This window comes from Oncorhynchus mykiss, chromosome 12 (genome assembly GCF_013265735.2).
Source record: "Oncorhynchus mykiss isolate Arlee chromosome 12, USDA_OmykA_1.1, whole genome shotgun sequence".
Lineage (NCBI taxonomy): Eukaryota > Metazoa > Chordata > Actinopteri > Salmoniformes > Salmonidae > Oncorhynchus > Oncorhynchus mykiss.
In genome coordinates, this window is record NC_048576.1 from 8,291,196 (window position 1) to 8,315,087 (window position 23,892).

The following is a 23,892-nucleotide window of genomic DNA, read 5'->3' on the forward strand; positions in this document are numbered from 1 at the left end:
TATGAAAACCATTGACTTTTGGTGCAACTAAAGTGCATTAGACCCAATTCTCTTGAATGACTAAACCCTCTACCCCATTGATCTGCAGATCACTAACTTGTATCATTTGGCTAATCTGATACATGAGGTTTTCAGAACTCTTACTGCTCCCTACAAAGCGGAAGGTTGCAGTAAATCGAGGCCCAGAAGTGCAAGCCAACTTAATTCCACTTCACCCCCAGACCAGCATGTGGGGAAACACTGATTGGCTAGGTAGGGGGCACAGCCGGAGATTAGGGACATTGTAATTTTAACTAGGCAGGTGAATGAAGTGCATAGCAAAGGCCAATAGCATTTAAATAAAGTACCAAAATGTAAATTTCACTTTTTCAAAAGACATATGTACACTAATTTCCTTTAACACTGGCAGCAAATACTGTCGTATTCTGTCAAGGCAACTTCCAGCATCAAAATCTTTAAAATATGAATTTATTAACTTTCAGATATTTCATAAGCCAATCTATAAAAAAAATTGCTTTCATGTAGATAAGATGGGAACATCAACTGTATTCTTGTGTATACATTAAGAGAAGGGGTAGCAGCTACAGAGGTAGAGGTCAAGCAAACATATATACAGACTCCTGTGAGGGACTACTTTCCCCAGACACAGATCAAGCCTAGTCGTGGACTAAAAAAACATGTTAAATGGAGATTCTCTATTGAAAGTACCAGTAAATCCAAGACTAGGCTTGATCTGTGTTCGGGACACAATCCCAGACTGTTTTAAGGCGTTGGTTGAGCAGTGGTTTGTAAATCCACTGCTTGGTTCTGTGCTGTGTGTGGGACTTTCGTAAAAGTTGCTATCCTGAGATTTTCTCCTCAGCTTGAAGACATCGGAGCACATATAAGATGACTTGATAGCAGAAGATGTATTGTTCCTGTGTGGAATAAACAATGATTATGTATATTATTATTAATGCAGAAAGAGCATGTACATTACAGACTCTTTAAAGGGACCAACATGTTGTAGTTGTTACCTCCGTTTGTACCATTCCTTGTCTCTGCAGCCTCATGTTACGTACCACATCTGAAATATCAAACTGAAAACAGTAGTGCGTGTTAAAATATCATCTCTCAAACAGGAAAAAATGTGCTTGGACCTTTTTTTAAGCATAAAAAAAAAGAAGCTATTGTCTTGTCACCATACTTACATCAGCATCTTTACTGATGAGGCCGAGAACCACGTCTACGCAGATGAGAGTTCCGGATCGGCCAATCCCTGCACTGCAGTGCGTGATGATGGGTCCTGATTGGTGGATGTGCCTCATGTAGGATATGAACGTCAACAGCTGCTCAGGCTGCGAGGGCGTACCGTGGTCTGGCCAACCGGTGTAGTTCAGGTGGGTGACGCGTTGAATTTCTTCAGTCTAGAACCGGAGGGATAGGATCGTTATCTGAAGCTCTGAATCCAGAGTACCCACTGGCTTTTGTTTAACCTTATTTTTACATTTACTTGGTAATAAAGTAAAATTCTAGAAAAATGAAATCCCTTCACGGTTAAGTATGGAGTCCTGCAAGGCTCTGTTCTGGGGCTCCTGTCCTTATAACCTACTGTATACTTAATCTCACCTGGATATCTTTGACCTCAATGAGACGGATAACAAAGTTGTCCAGGTGCTGATCTTTGACCAAGGTGATCTGCAGCCTCTCGTCCACCATCTCAGCCGTCCGCGGGGTGTCAGGCCAGTACCGTTGACATTTGACCTTTCCCCCTTCCACTTCCTGGGTCATCATAGCAATGACATTAGATTTCTGCTCCCAGATCATCTGCCAGAAGTCACCCAGAGTGGTGGGTAGGGGTCCTTGACAAGCAATGAACATGAAGTTCTCATCTTTCACTGGCATGTTGATAAAGTTGGCATTAATGTAGCCACCATTTTTACCCAGGATCACTCTGGTGGTATCGACTGGAGAAACAAGAGAACACAGGAGAAGCTTTGATTAAGTTTGTTATATACTGCACTGGGCTTAAGTGGAGGCTGTTGTGGGGAGGACGGCTCATAATAAATGGCTGGAAAGGAATGGTATCAAATTATATATTTGATCCTATTCTACTCATTCCGCTCCAACCATTACCACGAGCCCGTCCTTCCCAATTAAGGTGCCACCAACCTCCTGTGCTGGGCTATTATTGAAGTAGATAGAGGAATATTGACACGTATAATCTGCACCATTCCCAGGTAAAACACTTCAGCGATAATGTGGTGTTTTCGTTGCGACATTCTATCTACAGCGATAATGCGGTGTTTTCGTTGCGACATTCTATCTACAGCGATAATGTGGTGTTTTCGTTGCGACGTTCTATCTACAGCGATAATGTGGTGTTTTCGTTGCGACATTCTAACTACAGCGATAATGTGGAGTTTTCGTTGCGACATTCTATCTACACTTACAAGGGACAATGTTCTTATAACGATTCTTCTTCTTGTTTTCCTTCGTCTGACCAATCAGACAGTCGTCCAGCGGCTGTAGATTCTGCAGATTCTTTTGGAGAGAGAAGAAGAAATAAGTAACTTTACAGATTTTCAAGAAAACAAAATGTTCTGTATTATAGTGATGTCATGTATTTTGTTTAAATGTAATTTTGAATGTAATAAAAACACAGACCAGCGCCAGACAAAAAGCTTCAGCGCTACATACTATGGAACCAAGAGGGGATAAAGTTGAGGCTGTTTAATGTAGAGCAGGGGTGTGAAACTCATTCCATGGAGGGCCTAGTGTCTGCAGCCCCCCCCCCCCTTTCAATTAAGCCCTAGACAACCAGGTGAAGAGATATCCTTACTAATTAGTGACCTTAATTCATCAAGTACAAGGGAGGAGTGAAAACCGGCAGACACTCGGCCCTCCGTGGAATGAGTTTGACACCAGATGTGAGGTTTCTATACTAGATCAGACAGACAAGTTCGTACCTCAAACTCCTGCAAAGGGATCTTCTGTTCGAGCAGACCCCTCAGCATACGCACCACAGTGTTGAGTTTGGCCCCAGTGTATTGTCCATCAGGGACCACCTTCACCAGGGGCAGAGAGGTCAGCTCATCCTCTGTAATGATGGGCTTATCTGGGGGGAGGGGAGGAGAATGTTGAGACGCAGCTAACCAGAGACTCAGATAACCAGAGACTCAGCTAACCACTCACTCGAGAAAATCCATTCAATTGCATATGTTTTGGAAGAGGATATTCAAAATCGGCAGAACCAAAGGTCAATCAAGGTTAGGCAATGAAATTGGTGATGTTGAGACGTTGGGTGCGGCGTTCACGCTCAAAGTCAATTTCCAGTTAATATTCTCTATAGATGGGCTTACCGTCAGTGAATTTGGAGTTGATGTTCTCTATAGGCAGCTCGTCACTCCCCCAGGTAATCTCATCCTCTTCTGGAAGCTCTGACGTCATCTGCAGGTAGCTGGGAAGGAACATACGATATGAGATTTAAAAAAAATATATACACAAAAAAATACAAAAATGTCCTCTGGTGACATTCAGTCACACTATTCTGGAGCCCACCCCCCTTACCTTTCATTTAGTGGGTCATCTACACTTTCTTCTTTCCAGTCGGCTTTCCGGGAGGTCTGGAATTCCACACACAACACAGAAACAGATGAAGCTGTGTTTTGACCCTCCAGGACTGTAAATTGTCTCTGGCCCCCTCCCAGTTAGGGGGAGTGATGAGCTCTACAGCAGAGTCGCACAACTCAATCGCTGGTTGAAAACAGTTTTCTGCCCCTCCCAAAAGATAGAATTTGTAGATAATTGGCCCTCTTTCTGGGACTCACCCACAAACAGGACCAAGCCTGGCCTGTTGAGGAGTGACGGACTCCATCCTAGCTGGAGGGGTGCTCTCATCTTATCTACCAACATAGACAGGGCTCAAACTCCTCTAGCTCCACAATGAAATAGGGTGCAGGCCAGGCAGTAGTGAAGTCTGCCACTAGCACAGTCAGTGTAGTCAGCTCAGCTATCCCCATTGAGACTGTCTGTGCCTCGACCTAGGTTGGGCAAAACTAAACATGGTGGTGTTCGCCTTAGCAATCTCACTAGGATAAAGACCTCCTCCATTCCTGCAATTATTGAAAGAGATCGTGATACCTCACATCTCAAAATAGGGCTATTCAATGTTAGATCCCTCACTTCAAAGGCAGTAATAGTCAATGAAATAATCACTGATCATAATCTTGATGTGATTGGCCTGACTGAAACACGGCTTAAGCCTGATGAATTTACTGTGTTAAATGAGGCCTCGCCTCCTGGTTACACTAGTGACCATATCCCCTGTGCAACCCGCAAAGGCAGAGGTGTTGCTAACATTTACGATAGCAAATTTCAATTTACAAAAAAAAAAAAAAGAATGTTTGTCTTTTGAGCTTCTAATCATGAAATATATGCAGCCTACTCAATCACTTTTTATAGCTACTGTTTACAGGCCTCCTGGGCCATGTACAGCGTTCCTCACTGAGTTCTCTGAATTCCTATCGGACCTTGTGGTCATAGCAGATAATATTCAAATTTTTGGTGATTTCAATATTCACACGGAAAAGTCCACAGACCCACTCCAAATGTCTCTGAACCTACTCACTGTCACAGTCATACTCTGGACCTAGTTTTGTCCCATGGAATAAATGTTGTTAATAATGTTTTTCCTCATAATCCTGGACTATCGGACCACCAATTTATTACGTTTGCAATCGCAACAAATAATCTGCTCAGACCCCAACCAAGGAGCATCAAAAGTCGTGCTATAAATTCTCAGACAACACAAAGATTCCTTGATGCCCTTCCAGACTCCCTCTGCCTACCCAAGGATGTCAGAGGACAAAAATCAGTTAACCACCTAACTGAGGAACTCAATTTAACCCTGCGCAATACCCTAGATGCAGATGCACCCCTAAAAACTAAAAACATTTGTCATAAGAAACTAGCTCCCTGGTACACAGAAAATACCCAAGCTCTGAAGCAAACTTCCAGAAAATTGGAATGGAAATGGCGCCACACCAAACTGGAAGTCTTCCGACTAGCTTGGAAAGACAGTATCGTGCAGTATCGAAGAGCCCTTACTGCTGCTCGATCATCCTATTTTTCCAACTTAATTGAGGAAAATAAGAACAATCCAAAATGTATTTTTGATACTGTCACAAATCTAACTAAAAAGCAGCATTCCCCAAGAGAGGATGGCTTTCACTTCAGCAGTAATAAATTCATGAACTTCTTTGAGGAAAAGATCATGATCATTAGAAAGCAAATTACGGACTTCTCTTTAAATCTGCGTATTCCTCCAAAGCTCAGTTGACCTGAGTCTGCACAACTCTGCCAGGACCTAGGATCAAGAGAGACACTCAAGTGTTTTAGTACTATATCTCTTGACACAATGATGAAAATAATAATGGTCTCCAAACCTTCAAGCTGCCTACTGGACCCTATTCCAACTAAACTACTGAAAGAGCTGCTTCCTGTGCCTGGCCCTCCTATGGTGAACATAATAAACGGCTCTCTATCCACCGGATGTGTACCAAACTCACTAAAAGTGGCAGTAATAAAGCCTCTTGAAAAAGCCAAACCTTGACCCAGAAAATATAAAAAACTGTTGGCCTATATCGAATATTCCATTCCTCTCAAAAATGTTAGAAAAAGCTGTTGCAACTCACTGCCTTCCTGAAGACAAACAATGTATACGAAATGCTTCAGTCTGGTTTTAGACCCCATCACAGCACTGAGACTGCACTTGTGAAGGTGGTAAATGACCTTTTAAATGGTGTCAGACCGAGGCTCTGCATCTGTCCTCGTGCTCCTAGACCTTGGTGCTGCTTTTGATACCATCGATCACCACATTATTTTGGAGAGATTGGAAACCCAAATTGGTTTACAAGGACAAGTTCTGGCCTGGTTTAGATCTTATCTGTCAGAAAGATATCAGTTTGTCTCTGTGAATGGTTTGTCCTCTGACAAATCAACTGTACATTTCAGTGTTCAAGGTTCCATTTTAGGACCACTATTGTTTTCACTCTATATTTTACCTCTTGGGGATGTCATTCGAAAACATAATGTTAACTTTCACTGCTATGCGGATGAGACACAGTTGTACAGTTCAATGAAACATGGTGAAGCCCCAAAATTGCCCTTGCTATAAGCCTGTGTTTCAGACATAAGGAAGTGGATGGCTGCAAACGTTCTACTTTTAAACTCGGACAAAACAGAGATGGTTGTTCTAGGTCCCAAGAAACAAAGAGATATTCTGTTGAATCTGACAATTAATCTTAATGGTTGTACAGTCGTCTCAAATAAAACGGAAGGACCTCGGCGTTACTCTGGACCCTGATCTCTCTTTTGACGAACATATCAAGACTGGTTCAAGGACAGCTTTTTCCCATCTACATAACATTGCAAAAATTAGAAACTTTCTGTCCAAAAATGCAGAAAAATGTATCCATGCTTTTGTTACTTCAAGGTTACACTACTGCAATGCTCTACTTTCCGGATACCCGGATAAAGCACTAAATAAACTTCAGTTAGTGCTAAATACGGCTGCTAGAATCCTGACTAGAACCAAAACATTTGATCATATTACTCCAGTGCTAGCCTCTCTACACTGGCTTCCTGTTAAGGCAATGGATGATTTCAAGGTTTTACTCCTAACCTACAAAGCATTACATGGGCTTGCTCCTGCCTATCTTTCTGATTTGGTCCTGCCGTACATACCTACACGTGACCTACAGTCACAAGACGCAGGCCTCCTAATTGTCGCTAGAATTTCTAAGCAAACAGCTGGAGGCAGGGCTTTCTCCTATAGAGCTCAATTTTTATGGAATGGTCTGCCTACCCATGTGAGAGACGCAGACTCGGTCTCAACCTTTAAGTCTTTATTGAAGACTCATCTCTTCAGTAGGTCCTATGATTGAGTGTAGTCTGGCCCAGGAGTGTGAAGGGGAACGGAAAGGCTCTGGAGCAACGAACTGCCCTTGCTGTCTCTGCCTGGCCGGTTCCCCTCTCTCCACTGGGATTCTCTGCCTCTAACCCTATTACAGGGGCTGAGTCACTGGCTTACTGGTGCTCTTCCATGCAGTCCCTAGGAGGGGTGCGTCACTTGAGTGGGTTGAGTCACTGACGTGATCTTCCTGTCTGGGTTGGCGCCCCCCCTTCGGTTGTGCCGTGGCGGAGATCTTTGTGGGCTATACTCGGCCATGTCTCAGGATGGTAAGTTGTTGGTTGAAGATATCCCTCTAGTGGTGTGGGGGCTGTGCTTTGGCAAAATGGGTGGGGTTATATCCTGCCTGTTTGGCCCTGTCTGGGGGTATCATCGTATGGGACCACAGTGTCTCCTGACATGTGGCATGGCATGATGACTCCTTGCTGTCCCCAGTCCACCTGGCCGTGCTGCTGCTCCAGTTTCAACTGTTCTGCCTGCGTCTATGGAACCCTGACCTGTTCACCGGATGTGCTACTTGTCCCAGACCTGCTGTTTTCAACTCTCTAGAGACAGCAGGAGTGGTAGATACTCTTAATGATCGGCTATGAAAAGCCAACTGACATTTACTCCTGAGGTGCTGACTTGCTGCAACCTCGACAACTACTGTGATTATTATTATTTGACCATGCTGGTCATTTATAAACATTTGAACATCTTGGCCATGTTCTGTTATAATCTCCACCCGGCACAGCCAGAAGAGGACTGGCCACCCCTCATAGCCTGGTTCCTCATAGCTAGGTTTCTTCCTAGGTTTTGGCCTTTCTAGGGAGTTTTTCCTAGCCACCGTGCTTCTACACCTGCATTGCTTGCTGTTTGGGGTTTTAGGCTGGGTTTCTGTACAGCACTTTGAGATATCAGCTGATGTAAGAAGGGCTATATAAATAAATTTGATTTGATTTGTAGTTGAATAGCCCTGCCTTAGAGGCACATCCTCCCCAGAGTATGTACCCACCTCAGGAGAGTCCTCTGGTAGAGAGGGACCATCATAGTATGTACCCACCTCAGGAGAGTCCTCTAGTAGAGAGGAACCATCACAGTATGTACCCACCTCAGGAGAGTCCTCTGGTAGAGAGGAACCATCACAGTATGTACCCACCTCAGGAGAGGCCTCTGGTAGAGAGGGACCATCATAGTATGTACCCACCTCAGGAGAGTCCTCTAGTAGAGAGGAACCATCACAGTATGTACCCACCTCAGGAGAGGCCTCTGGTAGAGAGGGACCATCATAGTATGTACCCACCTCAGGAGAGTCCTCTAGTAGAGAGGAACCATCACAGTATGTACCCACCTCAGGAGAGTCCTCTGGTAGAGAGGAACCATCACAGTATGTACCCACCTCAGGAGAGTCCTCTGGTAGAGAGGAACCATCACAGTATGTACCCACCTCAGGAGAGTCCTCTGGTAGAGAGGAACCGTCACGGTCTGTGTCTTCAGACAGCTCCGTGTTCTCCACCTCACCCTCTCTCGTCCTCCGTTCCATTGAACCTACATCATAGTCTGGGTGACGAACACAGGAGAGAAGAAGACTGTCAAACTGGCACATGGTGTTGACAACAGTGAGGAGCAGGCATCAGAAAATTTAACTTTTCAACATACCTTTCAACACGCAAATCTGTAGGGATAAAGAGTAGTAACTTACCTATTGGCGGTATGTCAGGAGGGCTACTGTTCTCATCAGGTGGACTAGACGGTTTAGTCTTCACCCCAATGTCGTCACTGTTGCCGTTGCACTTGTCAGAGATGATGGGGAGGTAGGCCAGGTAGGTGTTGGGGTTTTGGTCAGGCGGTCTGGACACTATGAGGTGGACCAGTCCTTTGACCTTTCGGATAGTGGTGACAGCTTTAGTGTGAGACACACCAGTCATCAGCTCCTCGTTCACCTGATGGATAGATACACTGTCAGCTAGAAACCTCAGAACTGCGTCATGTATGGTTGGGTGAAACAGGGAGGTAAATGCCTGAATTTGTTTTGCTGTTGTACAACGTTTATTACGACGTGCCCTAGAGCACAACCCTGCATTCAGATGAGTTATGGTCAAAGATCACCACCTAGTGGACAAGAGCTGTTATTACATTGAAAACACAGCCGCAAGCGTCGATCAGACTTACTTTGAGCAGTCTATCCCCCACTTGCAGCCGTCTTGTACGATCTGCTATACCACCAGGGGTGATGGACTTGACAAAGATGCCCCTCTCTCCTCCGATAACAGAGAAGCCTAGGCCTCCGGCAGCAGGCTTGTCAAGGTCCAACTGAATGATCTCCTCCTGGAAGCACAACAAAACAGAATTAGAATATTACTTTCACTGTCCAATGTCCAGGGGCAATCGGAAATCTCAAGAGACACACAGGTTGGAGTCAACAGATCAGAACACTTTAGTCAACACCTTTTATTGACTACTAAAGGACATATCCTTATAGCCATCAACAGGGAAATGGTCAAAAACATCAAGTTCCTCACCATAAACATCTACAAGGAGCTGAAATGGTCAAACCACAGACACCCCGGTGAAGGCATGACAGTGACTCTTCAAACTCTGGAGGCTGAAGAAACTTGGCCTGTCCCCTAGGGCTCTCAGTGTTCTACAGGAGCACCATCGAGAGCATATTGTCAGGCTGCATCATAGCCTGGTATGGCAACTCCACCACCACGGACGGCAAGGCTCTTCAGAGGGTGGTACGCTCAGCCAAACGCGCCATTGTGTGCACACTGCCTGCACTCCAGGACACTTACAACACCAGGTGGCTCAGGAAGGCCAAGGAGATCATTAAGGACCCCAGCCACGGACTGTTGTCCCCGCTTCCGTCACTCCGCACGGAGCGAAAGGCTAGAGCTGCCGCTTTCAAGGAGCAGGACACTAATCCGGACGCTTATAAGAAATCCCGCTATGCCCTCAGACGAACCATCAAACAAGCAAAGCGTCAATACAGGACTAAGATTGAATCCTACTACACCGGCTCGTCGGATGTGGCAGGGCTTGCAAGCTATTACGAAATACAAAACATAGCCCAGCCACGAGCTGCCCATTGACGGTAGCCGAATGACTTCTATGCGCGCTTCGAGGCAAGCAACACTGAAGCATGCACGAGAGCATCAGTTGTTCTGAACGACTGTGTGATCACGCTCTCCGTAGCCGGTCAGTAAGACATTTAAACAGGTCAATATTCACAAGGCCGCAGGGCCAGACAGATTACCAGGATGTGTACTCCGAGCATGCACTGACCAACTGGCAAGTGACTTCACTGATACGCCCCCATTCACATCGACAGGGCTGTAGTGGAGCGGGTCGAGAGCTTCAAGTTCCTTGGTGTCCACATCACCAACAAACTATTATGGTCCAAATACACCAATACAGTTGTGTAGAGGGCACAACACCACCTATTCCCCCTCAGGAGACTGAAAATATTTGGCATGGGTCATCAGATTCTCAAAAAATTCTACAGCTGTACCATCAAGAGCATCCTGACTGGTTGCATCACCGCCTGGTATGGCAACTGCTCGGTATCCGACCGCAAGGCGCTACAGAGGGTAAAGCATACGGCCCAGTACATCACTGGGGCCAAGCTTCCTGTCATCCAGGACCTTTATACCATAAGACTGCTGGACAGTTAATCAAATGGCTACCCAGACTATTTGCATCGACCCCCTTTATTACACTGCTGCTACTCTGTTTATTATCTATGCATAGTCACTTTAACTCTACCTACATGTACATATTACCTCAATTACCTCGACTAACCCGTAGCCCCGCACATTGACTTGGTACAAGTACCCCCTGTATCATTTTATTGTGTTAATTAAAAAAAAAAACTTTACTCTGCATTGTTGGTTAAGGGCTTGTAAGGAGAATACTCTGCATTGTTGGTTAAGGGCTTGTAAGGACAATACTCTGCATTGTTGGTTAAGGGCTTGTAAGGACAATACTCTGCATTGTTGGTTAAGGGCTTGTAAGCTGAATACTCTGCATTGTTGGTTAAGGGCTTGTAAGGACAATACTCTGCATTGTTGGTTAAGGGCTTGTAAGGACAATACTCTGCATTGTTGGTTAAGGGCTTGTAAGGACAATACTCTGCATTGTTGGTTAAGGGCTTGTAAAGAGAATACTCTGCATTGTTGGTTAAGGGCTTGTAAGGAGAATCCTCTGCATTGTTGGTTAAGGGCTTGTAAGGAGAATCCTCTGCATTGTTGGTTAAGGGCTTGTAAGGACAATACTCTGCATTGTTGGTTAAGGGCTTGTAAGGACAATACTCTGCATTGTTGGTTAAGGGCTTGTAAGGAGAATCCTCTGCATTGTTGGTTAAGGGCTTGTAAGGACAATACTCTGCATTGTTGGTTAAGGGCTTGTAAGGACAATACTCTGCATTGTTGGTTAAGGGCTTGTAAGGACAATACTCTGCATTGTTGGTTAAGGGCTTGTAAGGACAATACTCTGCATTGTTGGTTAAGGGCTTGTAAGGACAATACTCTGCATTGTTGGTTAAGGGCTTGTAAGGACAATACTCTGCAGTGTTGGTTAAGGGCTTGTAAGGAGAATCCTCTGCATTGTTGGTTAAGGGCTTGTAAGGAGAATACTCTGCAGTGTTGGTTAAGGGCTTGTAAGGAGAATCCTCTGCATTGTTGGTTAAGGGCTTGTAAGAAGAATCCTCTGCATTGTTGGTTAAGGGCTTGTAAGGACAATACTCTGCATTGTTGGTTAAGGGCTTGTAAGGAGAATCCTCTGCATTGTTGGTTAAGGGCTTGTAAGGACAATACTCTGCATTGTTGGTTAAGGGCTTGTAAGGACAATACTCTGCATTGTTGGTTAAGGGCTTGTAAGGAGAATCCTCTGCATTGTTGGTTAAGGGCTTGTAAGGAGAATACTCTGCATTGTTGGTTGAGGGCTTGTAAGGAGAATACTCTGCATTGTTGGTTAAGGGCTTGTAAGGACAATACTCTGCATTGTTGGTTAAGGGCTTGTAAGGACAATACTCTGCATTGTTGGTTAAGGGCTTGTAAGGACAATACTCTGCATTGTTGGTTAAGGGCTTGTAAGAAGAATACTCTGCATTGTTGGTTAAGGGCTTGTAAGGAGAATACTCTGCATTGTTGGTTAAGGGCTTGTAAGGAGAATACTCTGCATTGTTGGTTGAGGGCTTGTAAGGAGAATACTCTGCATTGTTGGTTAAGGGCTTGTAAGGACAATACTCTGCATTGTTGGTTAAGGGCTTGTAAGGACAATACTCTGCATTGTTGGTTAAGGGCTTGTAAGGAGAATCCTCTGCATTGTTGGTTAAGGGCTTGTAAGGAGAATACTCTGCATTGTTGGTTGAGGGCTTGTAAGGACAATACTCTGCATTGTTGGTTGAGGGCTTGTAAGGACAATACTCTGCATTGTTGGTTAAGGGCTTGTAAGGACAATACTCTGCATTGTTGGTTAAGGGCTTGTAAGGACAATGCTCTGCATTGTTGGTTAAGGACCTGTTGTATTCGGCGCACGTGACAACTAACATTTGATTTGATTCAGATGCGGGCAGTATAGGAACATCATGGCAAAACACTACCCCCCCCCCCCCCCCCCCCAATGAATGGACATTTACACAATATCCTTATAGCACAGTTAATGCAATTGAAATGTGTGTAAGTGCCTGAAGTTGAGTTGCTATAGTCACATGTAAAGCAAGTGTTGTCAATCTATCCAACAATAGGAAAGTAGTAGACTTAAATAAAGCAGGTGTAGTTACCTCTGGAGGACATAGTGTAGAGAAGGCCTCTGTTTCTCTGTGATCAGCCCCCAAGACATAATCTGTAACAGGGGGGGAAGGAACAGTCACGTCATACTCCACAACCTCATAACATGCAGTGCCTTCAGAAAGTGTTCATACCCCTTGACTTACTCCACATTTTGTTGTGTTACAGCTTGGATTAAATATATATATATATATATATATTTGTCACCCATCTACATACAACACCCCATAATGAAGCGAAAACATGTTTTTAGAAGTGTTTGCAAATGTATTGAAAATGAAATACAGAAATCTAATTTACATAGGTATTCACGAGTCAATACTTGTTCGAATCACCTTTGGCAGCAATTTCAGCTGTGTGTCTAAGAGCTTTACACACCTGGATTGTACAATATTTGCACATTATTTTATTTTTTTAAATCTTCAAGCTCTGTCAAGTTGGTTGTTGATCATTGCTAGACAGCCATTTTCATGTTTTGCCATACATTTTCAAGCTGGTTTATGTCAAAACTGTAACTAGGCCACTCAGGAACATCAAAAGTCTTCTTGGTAAGCAAATCCAGTGTGTATTAGGCCTTGTGTTTTAGGTTATTGTCCTGCTGAAAGGTGAATTCATATCCTAGTGTCTGGTGGAAAGCAGACTGAACCAGGTTTTGCCTGTGCTCAGCTCCATTATGTTTCTTTATCCTGAAAAGTCCTTAACAATTACAAGCATACCCATAACATGATGCAGCCACCACTATGCTTGGAAATATGAAGAGTGGTCCTCAGTAATGTGTTGTATTGGATTTGCCCCAAACATAACACTTAGTATTCAGGACAAAAAGTGAATTGCTTTGCCATATTTTTTGCAGTATTACTTTAGTGCCTTAATGCAAACAGGATTCATGTTTTGGAATATTTTTATTCTGTACAGGCTTCCTTCTTTTCACTCTGTCAATTAGGTTAGTATTGTAGAGTAACTACAATGTTGTTGATCCATCCTCAGTTTTCTCCTATTACAGTCATTAAAGTGTGTAACTGTTATAAAAAGTCAGCAGTGGCCTCATGGTGAAATCCCTGAGCAGTTTCCTTCCTGCCCGGCAACTAAGTTAGCAAGGACGCCTGTATCTTTGTAGTGACAATCAAAAGCCTAATTGATAACTTCACCACACCATGCTCAAAGAGACATTCAGCAAATGCTTTTAAAAAAAACATTTTTTTACATCTACCAATCGGTGGCATCCCTTGAGAACTTAAAAAAAACCTTGGTCTTTGCTTGAAATTCACTACACAGTTGAGGGACCTTACAGATAATTGTATGTCTGGGGTACAGAGATTGGCTAGTCATAAAAAAATAACATGTGGGGTATTGTGCGTAGATCAGTTACAACAAAATGTGGAAAAGGTATAGGGGTATTGTATACTTCCTGATTGTGAAGAAGGTAAGAGAACTTGACTGGATGTACTTACTGTATATGTACCATAATGCTATACACATTCAGCAAATCTTTCAAACGATTTGTATGGATAGGCTTTTACGAAGTACTTACCGTTGAGGCTGGTGGAGACTTCGGGACTGACGTTGTTGTTGAGAAAAGAAATACTCTTCTGTCCTGGAGACACTGGTTTCCCATCCCTGGAGGGAGAAGAGAGATAGAGAGATCAATTAGGTCAAGGATAATGAACACATGTACCTCTTGGACGGGTATCTGAAGAGGGCATTATAGGAAGTAATCATTTATTGAGTCTCTCAGTTCCAAACCTCTTTGTCACTAGCTGGCAAGCACTGCCTTGCACAGAAATGGACTGACAATGTTAAATAGTAAAGGACATTTCCTGGAGAAAAAACGTGTTTATGGTACATAAGGCTAGTGTTTACCTGGTGAGGTCCCTGAGGGACCCTCGCAGGTCTACACCTAACCCAAAGTGCCTAGTGTGTAAGGGGCTAGGGGTCTATTTGGAATTCAGGGTGAGGGTTAAGTTTACCTTGTAGCTTTGATAGTGAGCTCCCTGAGGGAGATCTCCAGCAGCCTGCAGCTCTCATTGAGGGTCAGGTCCAGAGTTGGAGCTCCGTTGATATAGTGGACCAGGTCCAAGGGCCTCAGACTCCCCTCCAGCAGCGCCACCGAGCCAGGCAGTACCTCCTTTATGAACAACACCCCGTATACACTGTCGCTGCCCCCGTCCAATACTAGACCTGTAGGGAGACAACACCCCGTACACACCATCACTGTCTAATACTAGACCTGTAGGGAGACACAACGTTAAGCCTTATGAACAACACCCTGTACACACTGTCACTGCCTAATACTAGACCTGTAGGGAGAGACACAGCACCCTGTACACACTGTCACTGCCCCCGTCCAATACTAGACCTGTAGGGAGAGATACAACACCCTGTACACACTGTCACTGCCTAATACTAGACCTGTAGGGAGAGATACAACACCCTGTACACACTGTCACTGCCCCCGTCCAATACTAGACCTGTAGGGAGAGATACAACACCCTGTACACACTGTCACTGCCTAATACTAGACCTGTAGGGAGAGACAACACCCTGTACACACTGTCACTGCCCCCGTCCAATACTAGACCTGTAGGGAGAGACAACACCCTGTACACACTGTCACTGCCCCCGTCCAATACTAGACCTGTAGGGAGACACAACACCCCGTACACACTGTCACTGTCCAATACTAGACCTGTAGGGAGAGACACAGCACCCTGTACACACAGTCACTGCCCCCGTCCAATACTAGACCTGTAGGGAGACACAACACCCCGTACACACTGTCACTGTCTAATACTAGAACTGTAGGGAGACAACACCCCGTACACACCATCACTGTCTAATACTAGACCTGTAGGGAGACACAACGTTAAGCCTTATGAACAACACCCTGTACACACTGTCACTGCCTAATACTAGACCTGTAGGGAGAGATACAACACCCTGTACACACTGTCACTGCCTAATACTAGACCTGTAGGGAGAGACAACACCTGTACACACTGTCACTGCCCCCGTCCAATACTAGACCTGTAGGGAGAGACAACACCCTGTACACACTGTCACTGCCCCCATCCAATACTAGACCTGTAGGGAGAGATACAACACCGTTAAGCTTTATGAACAACACCCTGTACACACTGTCACTGCCTAATACTAGACCTGTAGGGAGAGATACAACACCCTGTACACACTGTCACTGCCTAATACTAGACCTGTAGGGAGAGACAACACCCTGTACACACTGTCACTGTCCAATACTAGACCTGTAGGGAGAGACAACACCCTGTACACACTGTCACTGTCCAATACTAGACCTGTAGGGAGAGATACAACACCGTTAAGCTTTATGAACAACACCACATACACTTCCCCCGTCCAACACAGTCCCTGCAGCGAAAATAATATGTTTTAAAATGTGTTGCTATGGAAAACTGAAGTCCAGCTCGGTTATACCTGTTCCATTCTCTTCTGTTTGGTGCCTAATGAACACAACCCTGACCTTCTGAACCAAAAGCTCGGTTATACCTGTTCCATTCTCTTCTGTTTGGTGCCTAATGAACACAACCCTGACCTTCTGAACCAAAAGCTCGGTTATACCTGTTCCATTCTCTTCTGTTTGGTGCCTAATGAACACAACCCTGACCTTCTGAACCAAAAGCTCAGTTATACCTGTTCCATTCTCTTCTGTTTGGTGCCTAATGAACACAACCCTGACCTTCTGAACCAAAAGCGGTCACCTAAAACACCACAGCAAGGCAGTGGAAGCTTATTTATAGTCCCCGTCCCCCCCCAAAAAACACATTCCTTTCAAACTGCAATCTAACACCCTTTTACATATTGTGCTTTCTTGAGCTCTGTCCATGTCACAAGTTCTTTACAATCATCATCATCATCGCTGAGGTTGATAACCCCAAACCAACACAGATATTTTCAACAGTTGAGATGATACACGTGAGTTAAATAGATAATTTTAGGCAGTGTAAATAGATCTCTACATCTCGCTTACCTAATGTTTGGTCAGGGCACTGGAAGGAGATGTCCGACAGTAGGTGTGCTTCTATAGGGGGTTTAGGAGCCTCGAGAACCCTTCCTACCACTAGATCGACCACCCTGGGGGCCGCTCTCACCAGGTTCACCACCTCAGTGTGACCCATGTTGGACACATCTTTGTTGTTCACCTGAAGGAGGGGGGGGGGGGGGTCGTTAGTAAAGCGCTACAGGTGAAATGCTTGACAGTGAGTGTGAAAACATGACTATCAATTTGTCCGTCTTCAATTCCTCGTATCCTCTCTCCGTGTGTCCTCAAACCGCATTGGAGAAGGAGACCCAAAGTCTCTCCTCACCTCCTTAAAACGCATTGGAGGAGGAGGTGAGGAATCAAGGAAAACCAGATTGAGAGTGTTCAGTAGCTACATTCAGCAGATGTGTACCATGATCATGCGATCCCCGGGACGCAGCCTGCCGTCTCCCTTGGCAGGGTCCTGGATGATGTCATGGATGTAACAGCCCAGGTCGTTCCCTTTGGTCAGAGTAAACCCCAGGCTTCCTTTCTCAGACTTCACAAGGGACACTTTCAGCTCCACGTCCTGACGAACAGACAGTGGTAAACAAACGCTGTTGGAATCAAACTGCGCTGAAAAGGAACTGAATACTGAATACTACACAAACTCAGCATATAAAGAAACGTCCTCCCACTGTTAAATGTGTTTATTTTCAACAAACTTAACATGTGTAAATATTTGTATGAACATAAGATTCAACAACAGATAAACTGAACAAGTGGCCACCAGCTGCATTAAGTACTGCAGTGCATCTCCTCCTCATGTACTGCACCAGATCTGCCAGTTCTTGCTGTGAGATGTTACCCAACTCTTCCACCAAGGCACCTGCAAGTTCCCAGACATTTCTGGGGGGGAATGGCTCTAGCCCTCACCCTCCGATCCAACAGGTCCCAGAAGTGCTCAATGGGATTGAGATCCGGGCTCTTCGCTGGCCATGGCAAAACACTGACATTCTTGTCTTGCAGGAAATCACGCACAGAACGAGCAGTATGTCTGATGGCATTGTCATGCTGGAGGGTCATGTCAGGATGAGCCTGCAGGAAGGCTCCCACATGAGGGAGGAGGATGTCTTCTCTGTAACACACAGTGTTGAGATTGCCTGCAATGACAACAAGCTCAGTCCGATGATGCTGTGACACACCGCCCCAGACCATGACGGACCCTCCACCTCCAGATCGATCCCGCTCCAGAGTACAGGCCTCGGTGTAACGCTCATTCCTTCGACGATAAACGCAAATCCGACCATCACCCCTGGTGAGACAAAACCGTGACTCATCAATGAAGAGCACTTTTTGCCAGTCCTGTCTGATCCAGCGACGGTGGGTTTGTGCCCATAGGCGACGTTGTTGCCGGTGATGTCTGGTGAGGACTTTCCTTACAACAGGCCTACAAGCCCTCAGTCCAGCCTCTTTCAGCCTATTGCGGACAGTCTGAGCACTGGAGGGATTGTGCGTTCCTGGTGTAACTCAGGCAGCTGTTGTTGCCATCCTGTACCGGTCCTGCAGGTGTGATGTACCGATCCTGTGCAGGTGTTACATGTGGTCTGCCACTGTGAGGACGATTAGCTGTCCGTCGGCGTCTCACAGTACGGACATTGCAATTTATTTCCCTGGCCACATCTGCAGTCCTCATGCGTCCTTGCAGCATGCCTAAGGCACGTTCACGCAGATGAGCAGGGACCCTGGGCATCTTTCTTTTGGTGTCTTTCAGAGTCAATAGAAAGGCCTCTTTAGTGTCCTAAGTTTTCATAACTGTGACCTTAATTGCCTAGCGTCTGTAAGCTGTTAGTGTCTTAACGACCGTTCCACAGGTGCATGTTAATTCATTCTTTATGGTTCATTGAACAAGCATGGGAAACAGTGTTTAAACCCTTTACAATGAAGATCTGTGAAGTTATTTGGATTTTTACGAATTATCTTTGAAAGACAGGGTCCTGAAAAAAGGACGTTTCTTTTTTTGCTGAGTTTAGTTACATAATTACATGGATAATGCACATTACATCCTTGCCTCCTCTGCCCATAAGAGATTCCCTTGGACCTCCTCCAATGTGCTTTGAGAGAAAGGAATGCAGGAAACCAGAACGGTCTAAGTACTTATGCTTTCAGACAGGTCCTAGTTTCCCCCTGCTCTTACCGGCACAAACTCGTCCATGTCCTGTCTGTTGTCTGTCAGGGTGTGGTTGAAGTGTGGTGGTCGAGGGAGAGGCAGGGGGTCGGGACTGGGGGCTTCTGGAGATAATACCATAGGTTGAGGGGTGGTGGTCAGGTCAGGGACCCGAGGGGAGGAGGAGGGACACCTGCGGAAATAGAACACAATGAATCCATCAAATAAGTGATTTTTAAACCAACAGTTGTCGCAAGGTTGTTTACTGTAACCTGGTTTAGACCCCACAGAGCAAGTAGAAGCTGAAGCACAGTGTACAACTGAGGTGGCATTCTTAGTCTATAAGGTTATCATAGAAATATCTTGTGTAGAACAGATCATACAATATTATTGTCTGTCAGGTAGAATAAAAAAAAACTTTTCATTACATTTCACCTGACTGCAATGAGTCACCTCTCATTGGTTACGGTACTAATGACCTGGAAACTATATCACCTCTCATTGGTTACGGTACTAATGACCTGGAAACTATATCACCTCTCATTGGTTACTCTAGTCGGTCCATAATAAAGCACTGCTCTACCTTACCAGCACTATCAACAAGGCAGGTCCTACAGGCCCTAGTTTCTACCTTCTTAACAACACTATCAACAAGGCAGGTCCTACAGGCCCTAGTTTCTACCTTCTTAACAACACTATCAACAAGGCCTGTAACAAGGCCTATAACAGGCCCTACCCTCTGCGGGATAACAGGCCCTCCCCTCTGCGGGATAACAGGCCACCCCCTCTGCGGGATAACAGGCCATAATCTTCACCTTTTGCTGAGGTTGGACAGTGACAGGTTGGAAGAGTAGTAGGCAGAGCGGATGGTGTCATCCAGCTCACAGGGGGTCTCATACTGGCGGAGTCTCTCCAGAGTGAGGTTACTGCTGGGGGTCTGGTAGATACTACGATCCCAGGCTTGTCGGCCCTGCTCCAGAGATGGGCTGAAGGCCTCCTCCACCTGAATGAATTAAGTAATGAATGAATGGATAAATAAATAAATAAATCCAATGATTAGCCATTAATGAATTTGACAAAATGTCCAGTTGCCTCAGCCGAGTGAAACAATACACACATTAAAAATCATTAACTCACTAGTTTACAGACCCATTCCTATAGTGGTTCTTGATATCAATTGTTACTAATTATCAATGAAATCGTTACCTCCTCATCATCTGTGCTGTCGCTGTAGCTGTCCCGACGGCTGGGGGACTTCATGAGCAGCCTGTCCAGAGCTTCCTCCATTTGCCCAGGCCCCAGTCCCAGGCTCCTCTTCCCCTCAGACCCCACAGGAGAGGCTGTTCTGGGCCTGGCCAGGCTGGATTCAGGCTGCTGGGTCTGGACTACTGGTTCCTTACGAGGAGAGGCCATGGGAGTCTGGGGAGGGAGAATGAGATACACTCCGTAAGTATATTAGTGTATAGCTCACTAAACATCAAAAATACACTGCACTCCACTTATAGTGAATGCGGTTATAGTGATAAATGGTCCTATGCCATCACTATAAGAGAAGAGCAGACATTTTGCCCAGTGAGAGGTGCTGCTGACTGGTAGAGTTCCTCACCAGAGCAGAGGCGTCCATCTCAGGTAAGACACCCTGGTCAGGTCTACAGAGCAGCAGAGTGACCTCCTGGCCGGTCCCTCGCAGCGCTGAGATCACCTCCTAGTGGCAGGGCAGAGAAACGCAACAGAATATTTAATATGAAAATGGTTGAGTCATGTAATATCGGCATACAAAAGGAGTCAGTTCTTCAACTGAAAAAGCCATTTGAAACCCCACCCCTTAATATAACCCATTGTTTGACTTGATTGATCAATATTGAAAAAGGTGACATACGTGCTGCGAGAGTCCTTTGAGGGGCGTCTGGTTGACACGGACGATGACGTCACCCACGTTGATTCGTCCACTCTCAGCGGCAGGTTGCCCAGGGAAAAGCTTCTTCACTCGGACCATGCTGAAGCTGTTACCAGAGGCGTTACCGGTGTTCTGGTCAGGGAAGGTCTCCTCTCTACTGAAGCTGAACCCTAGGCCTGACGAATTCTTCAGCAAGGGCACCTCAAATACATTGTCTTGGGGACAGGAAGACAAGAAAACTTTATTGTCCAACAAAAACGTAAATGTGTATGACTGCTAACTCTCTCAGACACCACACACACCTGAGATACGGGTAGGAGCACAGGGTCAGCTGCAGAGTAACGCCCCTGGAGCAAATTATGGTTTAAGTGCCTTGCTCAAGGGCACAACGGCAGTAGGGCACAATGCCATAATCAAACATCAAAGACTAGCACCTGCTGGTGATGTAGAAGAAAGTAATGAGTGTTTGAATTAATGAGTGTACTGTACACTCACTATCAGTGATGAAGATGTACTCTGGCTGGGCTTTAGGCGGAGCAGCCTCTGGCGCCGGTTGTTGCTGGTCGCTGGGAGGGGTGCACTGAGGTGTCAGAGGGGCGTGGATACGGTCCACAGGGAGCTGACCCTTCTCTAACAGCAAGTGGACCATCTGAAGAGGGGAGGAGCGGAGGAGAAGGGGAGGAGCGGAGGAGAAGGGGAGGAGCGGAGGAGAAGGGGAGGAGCGGAGGAGAAGGCGCGGAGGAGGAGCGGAGGAGAAGGGGAGGAGCAGGGGAGGAGCGGAGGAGAAGGGGAGGAGAAGGGGAGGAGCGGAGGAGAAGGGGAGGGGCGGAGGAGAAGGGGAGGAGCGGAGGAGCGGAGGAGAAGGGGAGGAGCGGAGGAGAAGGGGAGGAGCGGAGGAGAAGGGGAGGAGCGGTGGAGAAGGGGAGGAGCGGTGGAGAAGGGGAGGAGAAGGGGAGGAGAAGGGGAGGAGCGGAGGAGAAGGGGAGGAGAAGGGGAGGAGCGGAGGAGAAGGGGAGGAGCGGAGGAGAAGGGGAGGAGCGGAGGAGAAGGGGAGGAGCGGAGGAGAAGGGGAGGAGCGGAGGAGAAGGGGAGGAGCGGTGGAGAAGGGGAGGAGCGGTGGAGAAGGGGAGGAGCGGAGGAGAAGGGGAGGAGCGGAGGAGAAGGGGAGGAGCGGTGGAGAAGGGGAGGAGAAGGGGAGGAGAAGGGGAGGAGAAGGGGAGGAGAAGGGGAGGAGCGGAGGAGAAGGGGAGGAGCGGAGGAGAAGGGGAGGAGCGGAGAGTAACATCACTGGTCAGAAAGCACAAGGAGTCTCAAATTGGAAAGAAGACACCATAAGCCTATATAGTAGATACAGTTGAAGTCGGAAGCTTACATATACACCTTAGCCAAATATATTTAAACTCAGTTTCACAATTCCTGACATTTAATCCAAGTAAAAATTCCCTGTTTTAGGATTACCACTTTATTTTAAGAATGTGAAATGAGAGAATGATTTATTTCAGCTTTTATTTCTTTCATCACATTCCCAGTGGGTCAGAAGTTTACATACACTCAATTAGTATTTGGTAGCATTGCCTTTAAATTGTTTAACTTGGGTCAAACTTTTTGGGTGGCCTTCCACAAGCTTCCCACAATAAGTTGGGTGAATTTTGGCCCATTCCTCCTGACAGAGCTGGTGTAACTGAGTCAGGTTTGTAGACCTCCTTGCTCACACACGCATTTTCAGTTCTGCCCACACATTTTCTATAGGATTGAGGTCAGGGCTTTGTGATGGCCACTCCAATACCTTGACTTTGTTGTCCTTAAGCCATTTTACCACAACTTTGGAAGTATGCTTGGGGTCATTGTCCATTTGGAAGACCCATTTGTGACCAAGCTTTAACTTCTTGACTGATGTTTTGAGATGTTGCTTCAATATATCCACATAATTCTCCTCCCTCATAATGCCATCTATTTTGTGAAGTCCCTCCTGCAGCAAAGCACCTACACAACATGATGCTGTCACCCCCGTGCTTCATGGTTGGGATGGTGTTGTTCGGCTTGCAAGCCTCCCCCTTTTTCCTCCAAACATAACGATGGTCATTAGGGCCAAACAGTTCTATTTTTGTTTCATCAGACCAGAGGACATTTCTCCAAAAAGTATGATCTTTGTCCCCATGTGCAGTTGCAAACCGTAGTCTGGCTTTTTTATGGCGGTTTTGGAGCAGTGGCTTCTCGCTTGCTGAGCAACCCTTCAGGTTATGTCGATATAGGGCTCGTCTTACTGTGGATATAGATACTTTTTTACCCTCTTCCTCCAGCATCTTCACAAGGTTCTTTGCTGTTGTTGTTTTTTCTGAGGTCTTGGCTGATTTCTTTTTGATTTTCCCAAGATGTCAAGCAAAGAGGCACCGAGTTTGAAGGTAGGCCTTGAAATACATCCACAGGTACACCTCCAATTGACTCAAATAATGTCAATTAGCCTATCAGAAGCTTCTAAAGCCATGAAATAATTTTCTGGAAATTTCCAAGCTGTTTAAAGGCACAGTCAACTTAGTGTATGTAAACGTCTGACCCACTGGAATTGTGATACAGTGAATTATAGGTGAAATGATCTGTCTGTAAACAATTGTTGGAAAAATGATGTGTGTCAAGCACAAAGTAGATGTCCTAACCGACTTGCCAAAACTATAGAAATTTGTAGAGTGGTAGAAAAAACAAGTTTTAATGACTCCAACCTAAGTGTATGTAAACTTCCGACTTCCACTGTAGATACTGGAACTTGCTAAACAAGCTTATGGACTTTAAAAACTGTCTGGTTAAATCATACCGTAGTAGGCAATCAATCACTCACTACCACAGGTAAGTGGAAATAAGGTAAAACTTGATGAAAGTGAACTATCGCTTCAACTGTGACTGTACTGACCTTTCCAGTATCTCTGAGGGTCTCCACAGCCTGCTTGTGAGTGGCTCCTTCCAGACTCTTCCCATTGACAGCCACCACCCTGTCACCTAGTAACAATAGAGACGGGTATTACACTGAGTGTACAAAACATTAGGAACACCTTCCCTAATATTGAGCTGCATCCCCTTTTGTCCTCAGAACAGCCTCAATTCGTCGAGGCGTGGACTCCA

General features: G+C 45.6%; 1 protein-coding gene across 3 annotated transcripts in view; it reads right to left on the minus strand.

The window, feature by feature from the left end:
* Nucleotides 1-355: 355 nt before the first annotated feature.
* Nucleotides 356-23,892, minus strand: part of ptpn13 (protein tyrosine phosphatase non-receptor type 13) — a 169,121-nt gene continuing 145,584 nt past the window's right edge. For all 3 annotated transcript variants that reach the window (XM_036936815.1, XM_036936814.1, XM_036936816.1), the window contains 23 exons: nucleotides 23,684-23,769; nucleotides 21,274-21,427; nucleotides 20,761-20,993; nucleotides 20,488-20,586; nucleotides 20,088-20,300; nucleotides 19,697-19,884; nucleotides 18,912-19,074; nucleotides 17,148-17,303; nucleotides 16,724-16,895; nucleotides 14,688-14,898; nucleotides 14,252-14,337; nucleotides 12,714-12,775; nucleotides 9,104-9,259; nucleotides 8,634-8,874; nucleotides 8,379-8,491; nucleotides 3,550-3,605; nucleotides 3,342-3,439; nucleotides 2,949-3,097; nucleotides 2,433-2,523; nucleotides 1,609-1,946; nucleotides 1,191-1,406; nucleotides 1,017-1,079; nucleotides 356-917 (listed from right to left, as the gene is read on the minus strand). In XM_036936815.1, the coding sequence (XP_036792710.1) occupies nucleotides 840-917; nucleotides 1,017-1,079; nucleotides 1,191-1,406; nucleotides 1,609-1,946; nucleotides 2,433-2,523; nucleotides 2,949-3,097; nucleotides 3,342-3,439; nucleotides 3,550-3,605; nucleotides 8,379-8,491; nucleotides 8,634-8,874; nucleotides 9,104-9,259; nucleotides 12,714-12,775; nucleotides 14,252-14,337; nucleotides 14,688-14,898; nucleotides 16,724-16,895; nucleotides 17,148-17,303; nucleotides 18,912-19,074; nucleotides 19,697-19,884; nucleotides 20,088-20,300; nucleotides 20,488-20,586; nucleotides 20,761-20,993; nucleotides 21,274-21,427; nucleotides 23,684-23,769 (3,422 nt within the window). In that variant the 3' untranslated portion in view covers nucleotides 356-839. The remainder of the gene's footprint in view (nucleotides 918-1,016; nucleotides 1,080-1,190; nucleotides 1,407-1,608; nucleotides 1,947-2,432; nucleotides 2,524-2,948; nucleotides 3,098-3,341; nucleotides 3,440-3,549; nucleotides 3,606-8,378; nucleotides 8,492-8,633; nucleotides 8,875-9,103; nucleotides 9,260-12,713; nucleotides 12,776-14,251; nucleotides 14,338-14,687; nucleotides 14,899-16,723; nucleotides 16,896-17,147; nucleotides 17,304-18,911; nucleotides 19,075-19,696; nucleotides 19,885-20,087; nucleotides 20,301-20,487; nucleotides 20,587-20,760; nucleotides 20,994-21,273; nucleotides 21,428-23,683; nucleotides 23,770-23,892) is intronic.